Source organism: Camellia sinensis, chromosome 8, assembly GCF_055761805.1.
Source record: "Camellia sinensis isolate YWXY chromosome 8, ASM5576180v1, whole genome shotgun sequence".
NCBI classification, from domain to species: domain Eukaryota; kingdom Viridiplantae; phylum Streptophyta; class Magnoliopsida; order Ericales; family Theaceae; genus Camellia; species Camellia sinensis.
This window is the reverse complement of record NC_138968.1, coordinates 197,815,044-197,833,673: the sequence shown is the minus strand read 5'-3', so window position 1 is coordinate 197,833,673 and position 18,630 is coordinate 197,815,044. Positions and strand designations below refer to the sequence as shown.

Below are 18,630 nucleotides of genomic sequence, written 5' to 3'. Positions count from 1 at the left end.
TATGAAGAACTTTAAAAAATGAGAATCTCAATCATTATTATAATTTTATTAATAAAATACCCTAATAACTGAGTCCGACTTGTCAAGCAAAATGACACAACACAATGACACAATATTATAATACTTCTAAAAACTACCAAGTAATACACTACACATAAAGAGAGAGAGAGAGAGAGAGGGCAAAGGCTCTCACGTGCCTTTCATGTGAAACAGCCCAAGAATCCCTTGAACTTGGTCACCTCTCTCTCACGTTACCACAGTCGCTATGGACTCTTTTGAAAAGATGAACCTATTTTAACTCATACTCCCTCCGTCCCAAAATAATGGTCCATTTTGGAGAATTCAACTTTTTTTAATAGTACAATTATTGCATTTAAAAAAAGTTAATTTTCCAAAATTATCCTTTTGATAGTACATTTTTTGAGAATATCAATGCATAATTGTACTTTTTATGTTGTTTATTAATTTAAAAGAAGGGTAAAATGGGAAATTTATATTATTTTTGTACTTGATTTTTGAAGAGGGACTAATATTTTGGGACAATAAAAAATGGAATAAGGGACTAATATTTTGGGACAGAGGGAGTATCTTTTTTTGTGAATAACGATCTTTATAGTTAGGGTTTATGTTATTTTAGTTTTTGATTTTTTAATTGTGATATATTTAATTTTAAATTTTAAATATTTTTTTAAATAAGGATAATAAAAGATACTATTAAATTTTTTAATGACAAAATTGTCAATTTAGTAAAATATAAATTAATTTAACAAAAATAAATGTCAAAAAAATATTTTTGAATTTTTAAAAATTATTTCTATGCACTAAAGATAAAAATGTGTAAAATTGATAAATCTTTTTAGACATTTTTTTATTTTATCAAATTAATTTTTATTACGTATTTGTATGATAATCATGTAATGAATGGTTGTTTTTGTTTTCATTAAATTGGTTTATATTTTTTCAAAAATCAAATATGATGACAAATTTGATATCATTATTAAACTAATCCATTAAATTAAAAAATCTGAAACTAAAAATATTTCATATATTAAATATGAATTACACATTAAAACTTAAAAACTACCCATTACATGATCATCGTCCAAACATATAATAAAATTAATTTGGTAAAATAAATAAATGTCTAAAAGATTTGTCAATTTTATATAATTTTATCTTTGATAGATAGAAATAATTTTTAAAAATTTAAAAATATTTTTTTGACATTCATTTTTATCAAATTAGTTTATATTTTTATCAAATTGACTATTTTGTCCTTAATGGTATCTTCAATTGTCCTTATTTGGCATAAGATTCAAAATTCATAATCAAATATATCACAATTGAAAAATCAAAAATCAAAATGATACGAATCTCAAATTAGAAGAATTTTCAATATAATTCACCCTATCATTTTTATTTTTTTTTATTTTTTTACATATTTAAAAAAAAGTAAAATACTAACTTTTAACAAACTTTTCACAATAACCATTACCTTTAACAATGTTGAAACGTCAAGAAACAGACTATCTTAGGCCTCGTTTGGGAACAGGCTAATTTAGTAACTTTTTGGCTAATTGGCTAAAAAGGTAGGTAAAAAAAACTTGTATGTTTGGGATGACTTTTTGACTAATTACGAAAAGCTGTGCAAAAAGTAGAGAGAAGCCGTAATTGTTGACTTTTTGGTATGACTAATTGGCTAATTGGCTAATTTAGTAACTTTTTGGCTTTTTGGCTAAAACAGAGCCTTCCCAAACGAGGCCTTAGTAATTTTTTTTACTAGAATATGAGGTAAAAAAAATTAATATGTTTGGGGTAATTTTTTAACTTTTTACAAAAAAATGTACAAAAAGTAGAGAGAAAATGAAATTTTTAAATTTTTAGTATAGATTATAGTTTTTTTGACTTTTTTAATAACTTTTTGACCGTTTAATTAAAATGTTAACTTGCCAAATGAAGCCTAAATAGCCTCCGTTTGGGAAGTGGGTTGGCTTTTTGGCTTTTTGGCTTTTTTGGCTATTTTAGTCTGGGCTTAAAAGCTTGGTTTGGGAAGGATTTTTTGGCTTTTTGATTTTTTTGAATTTTTTTGTGAGAGAAGAATGTAATGATTATGGGTTAGATGTGATGTTTTGTTTGTTATGGCTAAAATAGCCTATTTTGTCTAGCCAAAAAAGTCCAAGAACCAACTTGCCAAACAGAGGCTTGCCATTTGCATTGAATGCATCGATCTTAGTTGACCAAATCTATGGTGAGTAACGATAGATAACTCTAAGGTCAAGTTTGGCATACATAAAATAATTTATCTTTTTATCTTTTTTTCATCATATCACCTCTCTACTTTTTTACATATCTTTTCGTAAAAAAATAAAAAGTACACTTATTTAGGTCATTCCAAATAACCCTTAAATTTACAATTTTAACAAGGCTCCAATGAGGTGATAAAGTTAAAAAATAAAAATAAATAATTATCAAGTCAATAGGTGGATCTCATTCATTAAGCTTTTTTACATCTTTGAAACTAAAGAAACTATTTATTTTTTTTAAATAATTATTAGAAAAATACTTCAGATCATTAATTAAAAATCACTAATAAACTATTAATGACGTGACTCTAATATGACTCTACTACATATATGATAGTTTAGCCTTTATTTTTTATTTTTTTTGTATTATCAACTCATTAGAGTTAGAATTAGTAATGCAGAGCACTAAATCAGTGCTGTAATTATTAATATAATAGTTTAGTAAAAAAACTTTTGACAATGACAACCCAAGCACTAAATTAACCACAGACCAGACCAGACCACACCAGACCATCAATCCGTCAATTCAAAGAGACCGTTTCCTGTGAATGACCGCACAACGCAACCACCACTCTCTCTGCCCACCCACCGCCAAATTCAATAGAATAAAGTTTTTGGCATGTAACACTTTTTATTTAAAAATTAAAAAATTTATAATTTATATTTATTTAATTTTTTTTACATTTTACATATTTTTGTATAAAAAACTTAAAAATTATTTCAAATATATTAATTTTTTAAATCTCATATTTTAGTTAAAAAATTATTAAAATAATATGTTGCCAAAGGAGACATCACAATCAATAAGATTTTTTGGAATGAATAACTGTGTGATGGAGATTAAAAAATATTTTAAAAAGTAATTTTGTTTTGATTTATTGGATTTTTTTGAAAATATATATAAAAGAAACAAAAAAAAGTAATACAATTCAAATAAATTTTTTTTTTTTTTTGCTGTCTTTTTAAAAGAGGCCTAAATTTATACATTATAAAATTCATATATAAAATAAATCATAATATAAGCCTTGGTTTGGTTTTCATCTTTGGCTATATAATTACAAAAAGATAAAAAAAAAAAAAGTTACAAAATCATGAAGACAAAAAAGCTATAAAAATACCAAACTACCCCATATATAAACAAAAAATTAAAAAAACATCACTTTATACTAAGGGTAATTTTATCATTCCAAAATCAAAAAGTCAAAAAAATCAAACAAGAATACCAAATAACTAAAAAAGTCCTAGGCTGAAAAAGTTAGAAAAACTAAAAAATCAATTAAAAAAATCATTGTCAAACGACTCCTAATTGTCTATATTGATAATATTAGCAAGGGGTGGTTTAGAATTTTCTAAATAAATATACTTTTTGAATTTTTATAAAAATATGTGTAAAAAAATAGAGAGAAAATATTAATTGATGTGACTTAAAAAAAATAAAAAAATAAAAAATAAACTAAGCCTCTGTTTGGGAAGTGGGTTGGCTTTTTTGGCTATTTTAGCCTGGGCTTAAAAGCTTGGTTTGGAAAGAGCTTTTTGACTTTTTGACTTTTTTGAGTTTTTTTGTGAGAGAAGAATGTAATGATTATGGGTTGGATGTGATGTTTTGTTTGTTATGGCTAAAATAGCTTATTTTATTTTTTGTGACTAAAATAGCCAAAAAAACCTTCAAACCCACTTGCCAAACATAGGTTAAAATAGAAAATATCAAACAATTTATAAAATAAAAAAAGGACATCATGTATCTCTATCTCCGAATCTTTTTTGGTTTTATATATTCAAAATTATACTAACATTTTGAAAGTTCGAAGGAATTTAAACTAAATTATTCTTCGACCCTCTGGCTAAGGGTGGGCAAAGGCTATTTTGATTCATTCAAACTAGCATATCACCCGTACTATGGACAGATTGTATTTATAATAATTTATATATGTGATTGTGATTTTTAAATATCTTTTTCTTTTTTTAAAAAAATGCATTCTTTTTTTCTTTTTTTTTATATTATATTAAAGTTTAATATTCTAATAATAATCATATGTGTTAGACTTTTCAAGGAATAAAATGTCTTTTTTTATTATTATTATATTATATTAAAGTTTAATATTTTGATAATAATCATATGTGTTGGACTTTTCAAGAAATATTTTTTTATGCTTGTTCTTAATGCATTAAAGTGTTATTATGAAGGATAATAATCATATGTGTTGGGATTTTTCAAGAAATTTATATATGTTGGATTTTAAAGAATTTTTTTTTATGTTTGTTTTTAATGTATTAAAGTGTTGTTATGATAGTAAGACTTGGGATTAGGAGAAGTTAATAAATGCTAAGTTTTTTTTTTTTTTTTTAAATCAAAAAATCAGGAAATTTAGATTTGGAGATTGGAGTTCCTACAAGACTTGGGGTTAAAAACCTCCTTTTGCTTAATATAAAGTATAGATTCATCGAATTGAATCGATCATCACATTTTAAACAGATATATGATAACGAGAGAATGATTGTAGATTGATTTTTTTTAATATGTTTAGTTTTAGATGAATGCCGAATTTGAGATTACTTTTCAAATTGTCAAACCACGAGCACTCCTAATAATTTGTAAGATTTTGTGTTTTATTAGATATTCTGTTTATATTTTCAATTGAAAAAGAATTTAAGTATTCTGTTGTGTTTTTAATTTGTTTTTAATTTGAAAATCCTTTTATCAAATGACAAGTGTTGATATTTGATATTTTGTGTAAAAAATATAAACATTAATTTTGTCATTTAAAAAAAATCAAATTAAATAGTTTTTAAATAAAAAAAAGTAATGAAATAATTTAATAATGTATGATTTTCTTATATGTATTTATTATTGATATTTGACAATTTACTTGATAATCTTTTACTTATATTGAGTTGGATTGTTATCACAAAAAAAAAAAAAAAAAATTATTGACAAGTTATATTATGCTTAAAATTTGTAAAAGTTTAAACCATCAAATCGATTCGCATTTTATCCGCCAATCCGTTAATTCGCATCCCTCAATCAAGCGGACGGATGATGATTAATTTTTTTCAAGCTGCTAATCTGACAGACGAATGACGGATTGAAAGTTCTCGGACCGTAACCGAACCACGAACACCCCTACCTCTAGCCTAACAATCCTTAGCCATACTTAGACTTTGTTTGAAAATAAATTATTTTAATAATGTTTTGAATTTTTTATAAAAATATATTCAAAAAAATAGAAAAAATAATATGATGTTAAATTTTTTTAATTAAAATATAAAATTAACAAACGAAGCTTTAATAGTTCATATGAAAAAAAAGTTATATCTGAATTAGGCTTCGTTTGGGAAGCCATGGTTTGGGCTTTTTTGGCTATTTTAGCCACAAAAAACAAAATAGGCTATTTTAGCCATAACAAACAAAACATCACTTCCAACCCATAATCATTACATTCTTCTCTCACAAAAAAACTCAAAAAAGCCAAAAAGCCCTTCCCAAACCAAGCTTTTAAGCCCAGGCTAAAATAGCCAAAAAAGTCAAAAAGCCAAAAAGTCAATCCACTTCCCAAACGGAGGCTTATGCGTATTAAAAAAAAAAAATTAGCAAAGACCATTCATACCATTATTCCCCCGATTCATTTATTTTGTCGTGATTCTCACCCTCTTCCAAATTTAGCCTATAAGAGAGAGAGAGTCACGACAAAATAAAATTGACAAACAAAATTTTAGTAGTTCATATGAAAAAAAAGTTATATATGAATTATGGGTTGATTTTTTGACTTTTTAATTTTTTTTTTGACTATTTTAGCCTGAACTAAAAAACTTAATTTGAGAAGGACCTTTTAACTTTTTTGATTTTTTTGTGAGAGAAGAGTATAATGATTATGAGTTAAATGTGATATTTTATTTGTTATGACTAAAATAACCTATTTTATTTTTTATAACTATTTCAACCCCAAAACTATTTGCCAAACACCACCTTAGCGACATCAATTTTCTAAACCTCATATTATAATAAGGGTAATGTTAGGGACACCAAATTTTCTACCAAATAAATGACCAAATATCTCACATAAGTATGAAATCCGTAATTTTATAAGCCCCACACTCATATAAGACATTTAATCATTTATTTGATAAAAAATTTAAGAACTCTAACATTTTCCTTATAATAATCACATATACTAGAACTATCTCGTCTCCTGTCTGACATTCTGATAATGTCATAAACATATAATTTAGAAGAGGCCCCCACACTCCCACCCACAAAGTTGCCTCGTTAATAACCACACACAACCTCAACCCCACCTGCCATCCCCACACACATCAGAGATATTTCAGGCAGCCCCCCAAAGCTCCCTCTTTTTTGTGCTCTCTCAGAGGAGTAATTATATTATATGCCTTAAATTTAAATTTTATCCTTTTTTTACAAAAAAAAAATTAATAATTTTGTAAAGAAAGGTAAATAAACAGCAACGACTCCGTCCAGCATACGCAATGATCACAAAATACGGTACGCTCAGACTTTTCCTTACGTTGTCCTTTTCCCCTTCCCTTCAACCCCAGCTTTGGCGGGACACCACCCTCAACCACCCACCGGTCCTCGTGTCCTGTCCCTACTTTTACTACTGGCTTTTCTCTCATTTAAAAAATTATTAGAAATTTTAAAATTTTTATTAATTTTTTTATTAAATATCTTATAAAAATATAAAATTCACATCATATAAATCCTATATAATTTATCAAATATCTTATAAAAATATAAAACTCATCATGTAAAACTCATATAAACCTCATAATAATGTGAAATATTTAAAAAAAAAATTGATAAAACTTTTTACATCTCTTAACATTATTCTTCTTTCCCCAATCTCTCTAAAGCCGTGTGCCCCGCTGCACACTGCACACGAGGCTTGTTACCAAGAAAACACAGAAAAATTTAATTAAAAAAAATTAAAGAAAAAGAAAAGGGAAGAGACCTGCACAAAACAGCGACATTTGCGCGAGACCGACGTGTCAGTCTTCGCACAGCACGTGTCACTTTCACCTGCACCGTTGACTTCACGTCCCTTTTTCGCGCGTACACTATGATACTCGAATTCCTCGTCTTTATTTCTCTCTCCTAATTGTTGTTAGATCATTAGATTTAGACTATTTTTAAATGTAATTTTAATGATACAGACCATTCACATTTTAAAATTTATTAAATATTTTATATTTTTAAAAAATTATATGAATCAAATATCAAAAAATATATTCAGAAAACTATGTATTAATTTTTTATAAAATGATTTGCAATTCAATAATCCGAACATGTAATTTTTAATATCTAATCAATTTAATTTTTTATAAATATAATATTTCTTTATCCAATTTTAAAATATAAACAATTCAAATACTTAAAATTGGATCCAAAATAAACTCAATAGCCTAGCAAGTAGCAAGTAAAACATTAAGGAGTCGATCCTGATTCATGATACTCATGCAAAATGCAAATGCAACCACGAAAAATGCTTGGGAGCACTAATTAGTGCTCCCACTAATTAGGTGGCAGTGGGTCCCGCCATTAATGATGTGATGTTTTGGTCTTGGAGTTGTGTTTTTTTTTTTTTTTTTTACTTTTTTAATGCATTAGTGCTATTAGTGGTGATGTTTTTAGTGGGATGAATCATTGTTGATGCAACCACCTTGTAGATACCCCCCCCCAAAAAAATATTGAAACTATACGCCATTCCAAAATATATAATTTAAAAAAAAAAACTAGATAATTACAAGAACTAGAAAAAAAAAAAAAAAAAAGATTACTGCTGAGCTGAGTTGTTTTTTTTCTTGAAATATTTTTTTTACATTGTTTTTCGTTTTTCTCTCGTTTTTTTTGGAATTTTCAAGAGGAGATGATAACGTGCACACTGGCGTCCTTGGCGGTGTTACAGATGGGGCAGGTGTGAACCGACGACCCACAAACAGTACAGAGGCAGAGATGCCTGCACGGCAGCAACAACACGGACGACTCCTCCTTCCCACAGTGCCTGCACAACCTCCTCCTGCTCTTGCTGCTGTTGTTGCCGCTGCTACTGCTAGTTGTACAATCATCATTACACTTATCCTTCACTCTCTTTCTCTCTCCTCCGCATCCAGCTATTGTGCGCCGCTCCTCCGCATCGCCGTCGTAATTGCCGCCGCAGCACGACTGAGCATCGTCCATCAAGGCTGCCGCCGAGTCCAATGCACCGCCGCCACGGTGGTGGTGGTGCTGTTGTTGCTCGTCCTTGATCTGTGCCAGCACCTGCTCGAGGTTGCTTCTCAGGGCGTTGGCCGTGGCTTCGTTCGTCTGAGCCAATTCTCTCCATATCTGGTTCTCAAGACACAGCGACCTCACTCTTTCTTCGAGCGCCCAATTTAACTTTCCAATCTTCTCTATCTCATCTTCCTTCGATCGCAATCGATTCATTATCCCTTCCTCCACTGCCGCTATAATCCTCCTTGAATATCGCTTTCGCCTCTCCTCGACCTCGAATCTCACCTTCTCCGTCTGTATAGACGAACATACACACATTTAATACAAATAAGGATAAACAAAGGCAAGCGATGAAGAAAGACCTAAGGGATTATTAGATTCGTACATGTTGAGCGATGAAGCGATCAACCTCTAACTGCTGTTGTTGGATTTGCATCGAAATGTCTTCGCCGAGAAAGGTGAAAGAACCACAGCGATTGTTGTTTTGATTCTGAATCTGAGCGTTGGGGAAGGAGATCAATGGATTAATCAAATCTCTGGAGCGTTTTCTTGAAACAGGAAGAGCGTAGGTAAGACCGCTATCGGCCTTCATCGCAGTCTTCGCCTGAAGAGAATCAGTGATCACAGAGCTATACATCGGAAGCAGAGTCTCGGTCGTCGTTCCCGATAGCGGAGGCAATCCGTATCCGATTGGAGTATTCCCGTAGGCATTCACGTTGCCTTCAATGGCGCTCATCATTTCTCTGAACATTCATTCACCAAAATCAGATAGAAAACAAAAAATAAAAATAAAAGAATCGTAGAAGAGATAGAGAAAGAGAAAATACCTGTTTCTTAAGAGCTGAGAAGGGCAGAGATTAAGATGGCGTGCTTCAACAGCCATGGCAAGTGATTTCTTCTTCTTGGTTATCTCTACTCTTTCTTTTTCCTTTTTTCTCTTTTCTTTCTGTGTATATAGAGATATATATAGAAGTTGTGTGCGGTTTGGGTTTGGGGACAGAGAAGAAGGGGAGGAGAGGAAGGAGCGAAGAGAGGGAAATGAACAAAAGCATGCAATAGAGGTGGCAAAGCCGTATGGTGGGGTTTATTTAGGGTTTAGGTTAGAGAGAGAAAAAGTACGTAACTTTATAAAAACGATTGTTTTGTGTGAATATATATATATATATATATATATATAGACGAGAGAGAGAGAGAAAAAAAAGAAGAAGAAGAAGATGAAAGAATAGAGTGAGAGGAGAAAAAGAGGGGAAAGAGATTTGTTTGGTTGTTTGTTTGTTTCGGTTTTGTCTATTTTTGAGATTCGGTTACCAGAAAGGCCCTCTTTCTCTGTACCTCACTCTTTCTCTCTCTAAAAATTTAAGTGTCGTCTCTACCGTAACCAACCCGGTCAGTGCGTAATTTAAGCGAAGTTTCGGGGGCTAATAGAAGCGCCTGTTTTGTGGACTCGTTATAAATTTTGATAATTTTGTTTTTAATTTAATTTTTGGTAACTGACACGCAGGGGCATGTGCCACCTGGGAACCTGCCGACTAGCGCCTGCCACGCTTTGCCACGTCGGTTGACACCATCCTTTTTACCATGTGACAACATGCGATTATTTGAAAAAAATATGAAAAATTTACTCAGTCATTTAGGTAGCGTTTAGTAGAGTTTTGTAAATATGATTTGAGAGTATGAGTTGTATTTTGAGTTTGTATGTTGTGGAATTATGATTTGAGTGTAGAAAATTTATTTGGTAAAGAGTTTTGAAAATAGTTTTGGAAAAGAGGTTTGATTTGAGTGAGGAATTATTGATGTGACATTTGATATGTGATACAAAAATTTACAACTCATAACTAAACATACAACTCAAAATTATTTTAAAGCACATAAAAAATTTAAAAATTTTCAGAAAATATTTGTTCCGATTATGTAAATCAATTGCAAAAAAAAAAAAAAAAAAATCTGGAAATCAACCGAACATCCGAGTGGTCTACCGGGTGGTCATCCGGGTGGACAACCGGGTGGACAAAAAAGGCGCCTGTGCATCAGAGTTCTCTCTGCAGAGTGTAGAAAATTGATTTGAAAACGAAACCAAACATCATGCTCCAACACACGGGTAGAAAACTGATTACAGAGCACAACCAAACAGAGCCTTATATTTTCAAAAATATATTATAAATTAATATAAAAAAAATTAAAAATTTAATTATTAATATTAATAAATTTTATTATTAATTTATAATTATTTTTAAATTATACACTAAATAGTAATTTCAAAAAATATTGAGAGAAACATAGGGGTGTTTCGACAAGATGGTTAAAAGTTATTTTTTGATTTTTTTTGACTTTTTTGTAAAAGAAATATGTGGGTTAAAAGTTGAGAAGTGACTTTTAACTCACTTCTCAAAACATATCATAATGTCATCTTTCATCAATAAAAAAAATCATAAATAATTAAATTGGTGAAATTTGTCTCTCACTAACTAATAATATTGTGGTTCTTATTATAAATCAAGAATGGTCATTAGATGGTAATATCGGCACTTAGTATTATCTTTACATTTAATATTTACTCGTTTATTTGGTGATAAAAAATCCTTCGCATTATTTAATTTTTGATATTTGTTTTATTTTTAAATCAATAAAAATGAAGTAATAATTTTCCATGCCATTACTTTCACACTACTTATCTAGTATTCTTCATAAATGAAGAATTTCAGAATATATTAAGTAGATCATTTTTATCTTTCAATTACTTAATAAAAACTTATCAACATCACGCAACTTACAAAATTTTTAACTATAATTAAGAATATCATGTGAATATTATCACATAACATTCCAGTTCATTTTTAAACTTTTCTTGCACATTATATATATTTTTTAGAAAAATATTTTATGCCATTAATTTAGTATCACTAATGCATCACTAATGACATAACATTATTGAGCTCCATTATTGATGTGATAATTTAACCTTTATTTATTTATTTATTCTTACACTTGTCAACTCATTATTGGTGCTTTTAGAACTATTGATTTAGTACTCTAAATCAAGACTTTTTTTTTTGTGTCAACAACATTGTATTAGTAACAAAAATTAATAATGGGGACCATTAGATCAATACAACAATAATAATGAGATGATAAAGGAAATGGAATTGAAAAATATGATATACATAACATTTCACTTTTTCCTCTCATTGGGTAATAACATGGGCAAATTACATATACACCCCTCGAGGTTTGGCTAAATTACAGATACCCCCCTGAGGTTTTAGAAATTACATCCCGCCCCCTGAGGTTTGTATTTTCATAACAATTTGCCCCCTGAGGTTTATATTTCATAACAAATTACCTCCTAATTTCTTATGCAAATATAGCATTCAGGGGGAATTCGTAATTTCTCAAACCTCAGGGGGGCATCTGTAATTTAGCCAAACCTCGAGGGGTGTATATGTAATTTGCCCTAATAACATTTATTGTTCCTTTCTTTTTTTTCTTAAATTGATCATACCAAGATCTTCTTTAATTATTAATGAATATTATTTTATTTTTTTATTAATAAATTCACACATATTAACTCCTCTTATTATAAAATTCATACAGATATCCTCTTCTATAAAGTAATTTGAAAAAAAATAAAAATGATATATTTTTATAATTAAAATATATAAATTCATAAATAAAAGATAAGTGTTGGATATGAGTGTAATTAATTTTTATTTATTATTATTTTTTTTTTTTGGAGGTGTCTAGGATGGTGTCCAGTAATACACGTGTGGGCCCGGCGTCATAGTGGGTGGGTATGTCATACGTGCGACTTGGGGGGCAGTGGGACCTGCTTAGGTGTGGTGATAGTGAAAAAACAAAGAAGGGGGGGTGGGGCTGATAGCGTGAAGGCCGTTTGATGTGGGGGTGGGGGGTAGGGAGGGTACGGTATGTAATGTCCTTTATCAATATCTTTCGCTGTTTATTTTGGCATCTTCTACATTTCGGGTACCCCGGCTGACTTTTTGATTCATACTTTTTATATAAAATAGTAAAAAAAATTTAAAAAATTAATTTTTAATCATCTTTTCAAAAACGTTAAATGCCACTCTTGCCTCCACGTTAGCCAAAGTTTTTCTATGCACTTTTTAAATTTAAATAAATATATATATGCCAAATTAAATTGATAATTTTAATTGATTTAATTTGAAAAAGAAAGTAAAGTAGCATCCGATGGTGGCAAAGGGTAGTCCAATGGCAGTGTTGGTGTGGTGAGGTACTAAAGAGTGGTAGGATGGTAGTCGTAAGGTGGTGGTGGAGGTAAATGGTTGTTTATTGTCCAAGATAGTGATGAAAGAAGATGAAAGGATGATGGTGAAACGTTTATTTTATTTTTGAATATTTGTTACATATGGTTCATGTGTATATTTTTTATTAAAAATAATTAAGCTTATTATTTATAAGATTAAGAGTTGGTTTGGTAGTATGCATAAAAAGTTAAAGTCAACTTTTAATCCATTTTGGATCACATTATCTCTCACATAAAATAGTAAAAAAAAGTTTAAAAAGTTAATTTTAAATCATCTTTTCAAAACAATCATAAATTAACAAAATATTTAAATTCAAATCAAAAGCAAATCAATTAAAAGTATAAACATTAAAATAATATTTAAAAAATAAAATATAAGAACTAATAGCATAATTTTCATTACAATTTATTTGAAAAATAATAGTGATATGGATGGTTGAGTAAAATATATATATAATTAAAAAAATGTTAAAAGTATATAAAAGTTTTAATTATTTTAATATTATTTTCACACAATTCAATAATGTATTTTTAGCATGATCTAATTTCATTTTATTCTCGTTGACCCAAAGTTTTGTGTAGGTACCAAAATGGTTAACAATTTTCGTGCCTCACACCAATTGTTCTGTACCAACAATATGGTTAAAATTTGACTGAAACGAGTAAAGTGTAAATCAACCCAACCCAAACTAAATTAAATTGTATCTCTATAGTTGACCATATATCTATTGTTATTTCATTATGGATTGTTTTGGGAAGATGGTAAAAAGTCATAGTAATAGAATGTGCATTCCCTTTTGAGTCATCTTCCTTCATATCTTCCTTCATATATTTGTCTTCCGCCCTTTTGGTATCAGAGCCAAGTGATGTTGTATCCTGTTTCTAACTGTTTAGCTACTTCTGTACAATCGTTTTCCTTGTTTGTTTAATTAATCTTGTTTTCAGTTCATCTTAATCACCCACAAGATCAGTCTGTTTTCTCCACCTAGTTTAAGTCACCCACTTCTTCCCAGTCTTCTGTAAGTCCTTCGGTTTAGGCAGAGTCAGACTTTGGGGTTTAAAGATAGGGTATGTATGTATACTAGGTATGTGATAAAATTGACAAGAATAGGGTATGTATTAAGATATCTGTAAAACTGGTTAATTACAACACAACAATGAATCGATTATTTAGAAGTAACTCATCAGTCAGTTCTAGGTCAACTACCTTGCCTTCCATACCTAATCCAGGAATCATAATTAATGAAGAAGATGTTGAAATCCAAAATGATCAAATTAATTCTGGATGGAATATTCCAAAACTGCCTATTAAAGAGATTTATAAAACTTCTTTTATACAAGATGTTTTTAAAGTTACTCTTCATGTTAAAACTATTGAACAAGTTTATGCTTTAGAAAAACCAAGAGAAACTTGTCAGTTATTTGATAAAAAATTGATCAAAAGACATTTAGATCGTGGTTACAATTTTATGCATATTGGTTTAATTCAAATAGGTGTCAATCCATTAACTATGATAGGACAAAATACTTCTGTTTTACTTTGTTTAAGAGATGCCCGTTTTCTTAATTATAATGCTAGTTTAATGGGAATGATGGAAACTGGTCTTAATAAAGGTCCCGTACATTTTAACTGTTTTCCTGATTTTACATTAAGTTTACGAGATCCACATATTCTCAAGGCCTTAACATTAAACATTCAATTACATGGTGAATATACTGAAATGTTAGATTCTTCACATAATATTGCTTTGATCTATCGTGTTCATTATAAATGTATGCAAACTAATTTAAATGTTCATGCTTTACATAAAAGTCCCAAAGATAAAACTTTACTAATCCAAAGTAGTAGTACTAATGAATCAAACATTAATATTCCTCACATGATTGAATGGAAAGATATTCATTTACCTGATCAATGGGTTACTGTCAATGAAAATTACAAACATAATCAACAACAATCTTCAATCCAAGATATTCAACATATCCAACAAAACAATGATGGATCCGTTAATATTAAATTCAATCGAAGTCAATCTTCTAGACATAGTACATCTAGTGTCCCTTCTGAAATATCAACTGAAGATGAAATATTTAACACTCCTCTATTTAGGAAAAACAGTCAAATCCATCTTGGTCCAACTAATCCAACTTCAACAAATAAATTAAAAGGAATTGATAATTCTACCACTTCCCAAATTAGTAAACCTGTTTATACTACTACCACACATTTCCCTGACGAAGAAATAGCTTCAAATAATTCCCCAACTCAAACTGATTTCGAAGGATTAATACCACCTGTCAATCCTCAGCTAATGACAATTAAAAAAGATTTTACTCCTAATTTAGATAAATTACTTGTTGACTTCCAATCTAAAGGCAATAGAACTAAACGACATGCTTATAGTGCTAAATATAATTCTGTTCAACAATCCAGAATAACTAGAGAATGGTATAATTTTATGGTTCAATATGGTTTTGAATTATCTTTCTTTGATTATATGGATCAATATTACAAAAAGGTTAATACAATCACAAAACATAAATGGAAAACTTCTCCAAATACTTCTGTTAGTTCTAATCATCCTCCATTAGAAAATATAATTATTGATCACCAAGGTTCTGAAGTCCCAGCCTCTCCTTTTAAGTTACCTGGTACTGATCCTGAAATCAAAAAAGTTATTGAACAAAACAATTATACTAATCAATGTCTCAAAACAATTGGTAAACAATTAGATAAATTGGAAACTAATTTAGATGACCAATCTGCCAAATCAGCTAAAACTTTAGATCAACCATTACTTAATCTACCTAGTCATCGTTCTAAACGAAATAGTCTAGTTACTACTGACCAATCTACTGTTAAAGCTATTGAACAATTATTTACCAAATTAACTCCTAATGATACTTCTACATCTAAAGATAAAGGTCTTACTGTTTTAAATCAACAACCTATTACTCATACTGTATCTGATCAATCTGAAACTGACACTACTGATAATGAACTAAATCAATTAGCTCAACAATTTCAACCTACTACTCTTAATAAAATTCACTATCCCAAAGTTAATCCTCAAACTACCAAAAACTGGTATTCTAAACCTACTCCTGTCGACCTCCAATTTGAAGACACAAATATTAGTAATCAATTTTCTGTTTCTGCTAAAAGATTATACGAATGGAATATTGATGGTCTCAGTGAAGATCAAATCCTTCAGAAATTAAATCATTTATCTATGGTCGCCAATAGTTATCTCAGTAATTATCCCCAATACACTCAACCTGAAATTGTTTCCTTACTTACCTCTGGTTTTACTGGTATGCTCAAATCTTGGTGGGAAAAATATCTCACTGACACAGACCGTGACTCTGTTATTTATGCAAATCAAACTGATGAACATGGTCTCCCTCTTTTTGATGAATCTATTGGATGTTGTCACCCTGATGGCATTAATCAACTTATATATACAATAGTTCGCCATTTTATTGGTACCCCTACAAATATATATTCTCGCATACATGATCAACTTAGTAATCTTAACTGTCCAACCTTAAGTGATTTTCGATGGTATAAAGATGTATTTACCTCTCGCGTCATGTTAAGAGAAGATTGTACTAAATCATTTTGGAAAGAAAAATTTATTAATGGATTACCTAGCTTATTTGCCCATAAAATTAGAGATGTTCTTAGTCAACCCACTGGTGTTATTGAATATGATAATCTCACATATGGAGATATAATTAGCACTATTCAAAAAGAAGGATTAAAAATGTGTATTGACCTTAAACTTACTCAAAAAGCTAATAAAGACAAACATAAAGCTAGATACGAATTAGGCAATTTCTGTGAACAATATGGTTTACCTCCTGTTGCACCCTCTCGTAGGAAATCACACAAATACTCCAAACATAAATCCTCATACAAACATTCCAATAAAAATAAATATAAAAAGAATTATTCACCTTCCAAATCCAATGATAAATTTTATACCAAATCTAAAAAGAAATATTATAAATCTAAATCACATCCAAAATCTAAATCTACTAAAGATATTACTTGTTATAATTGTGGTCAAAAAGGTCATTATTCTAATAAATGTAAAAAAAAACAAAAATTAAAAGATAGAGTCAATCAACTCCAAATTGATGATAATTCAAAGAATCAGTTATATGAAATCTTTCAATTAAATCACTCTGTTAGTAGTTCTTCCTCTTCTGATCAACCAAATACTTCATCCGATTACCATTCACCAAGTAGTGATTCTGATAACAATATTAATCTAGGTTGTAATGATGTTTGTTGTAAACCAGTTAAACAAATTACTGTTCTCACCAAAAGTACTCAAGAAGAATCTGCTCTCATTGATCTCATCAGTAAGTTAGATGATCCCAAGTTAAAACAAAAATATACAGATAAATTAAAATCCTTATTAATCCATTCCGATTCCAAACCTAAGTTTGACAAACCAATCATCAGTCTATCCAAAACTTTAGAAAGATTTAAAACTAAACAAAAAAAAGTCACATTACAAGATTTACAACAAGAGATCAATCAAATTAAACAAACTATCAAAGAACTGCAATGCAAAGATAAAACACTTGAAGATGAAATTATTGCCCTTAAACTTGATAAACGCTTAGCTAATTTCCAACCTAATAATCAGGAATCTTCAAATGAATCTGAATCTGAACATGATCCTAATCCGGATAATTTACTATTTGATAACCAATCACATCAATCTCACTCCAACAATCCTGACGAAAAACGATTAAGTCTAATCAATAAACTTTACATTCAAAAGTGGTATTCCAAAATCAAGATAATTGTTAATGATTTTGAATTAGAATTAATTGCTTTAATTGATACTGGTGCTGATTTAAACTGTATTCAAGAAGGTCTACTTCCTACTACATATTATGAAAAATGTCAAGAAAAATTAACTTCTGCTAATGGCACTAAAGTGCATATCAAATATAAATTACCAAAAGTACATGTTTGCCAAGATAATGTATGTTTTAAAACCTCTTTTGTTTTAGTCACTAACATGACTGATAAAATCATTTTAGGTTCCCCATTTATCTATTTATTATATCCTTTTACTACATCTAGTACTGGTATAACTACACATGTTTTAGGACAACCTGTTACGTTCAAATTTTTATCTCCTCCTGAACTATTACATTTAAATCAATTACAGGATTGTTCTATTTCCCATACAATTAACCGTTTAACTCGACATTTAAAATTTCTTAAAGAAGAAATAAATCATAAACGTATTGACCAACAATTGACTGACCCAATTCTTATTTCTCAAATCAATGAGTACAAATTAAAACTTGAATCAATTGTTTGCTCTACTTTACCTACTGCTTTCTGGCATAGGAAAAAACATGTTGTTACTTTACCATATATTAAGAATTTTAATGAATCACAAATTCCTACTAAATCTCGACCTATTCAAATGAACTTTGAATTACTTGAAATGTGTAAAAACGAAATTAATGAATTATTAAAAAATCGCATAATTAGCCCCAGTACCTCACCTTGGTCCTGTCCTGCTTTCTATGTTAATAAGAATGCTGAATTAGAACGAGGTGTCCCTCGACTTGTTATTAATTACAAACCATTAAATGCTGTTTTAGAATGGATTCGATATCCTATTCCTAATAAAAAAGATTTAATTAAACGACTTAGTCAAGCTGCTATTTTTAGTAAATTCGATTTAAAAGTGATTTTTGGCAAATTCAAATTCATCCTAAAGATCGATATAAAACTGCATTTAATACACCCTTTGGCCAATATGAATGGAATGTCATGCCTTTTG

The 18,630-nt window shown here is 29.6% G+C and overlaps 1 protein-coding gene across 1 annotated transcript; it reads right to left on the bottom strand.

Annotated features, from left to right (window-relative positions):
* Positions 1–8,003: 8,003 nt before the first annotated feature.
* On the bottom strand, positions 8,004–9,970 carry BRG3 (SBP (S-ribonuclease binding protein) family protein). Its single transcript, XM_028259542.2, has 3 exons — positions 9,354–9,970; positions 8,912–9,269; positions 8,004–8,820 (listed from the first exon to the last, which is right to left on the bottom strand). The coding sequence occupies exons 1-3, from the start codon at positions 9,407–9,409 to the stop codon at positions 8,173–8,175; spliced, it is 1,062 nt and encodes a 353-aa protein (XP_028115343.2). The 5' UTR covers positions 9,410–9,970; the 3' UTR covers positions 8,004–8,172.
* Between the last annotated feature and the right edge of the window lie 8,660 nt (positions 9,971–18,630).

Excerpts from the sequence above, each read along its gene's own strand:
- BRG3 (XM_028259542.2), bottom strand. The coding sequence starts at position 9,409 with ATGGCTGTTGAAGCACGCCATCTTAATCTCTGCCCTTCTCAGCTCTTA. Across the intron at positions 9,270-9,353 it reads TCTCAGCTCTTAAGAAACAG|AGAAATGATGAGCGCCATTG; the intron begins GTATTTTCTCTT and ends ATGAATGTTCAG. Across the intron at positions 8,821-8,911 it reads ATCGCTTCATCGCTCAACAT|ACGGAGAAGGTGAGATTCGA; the intron begins GTACGAATCTAA and ends TCGTCTATACAG.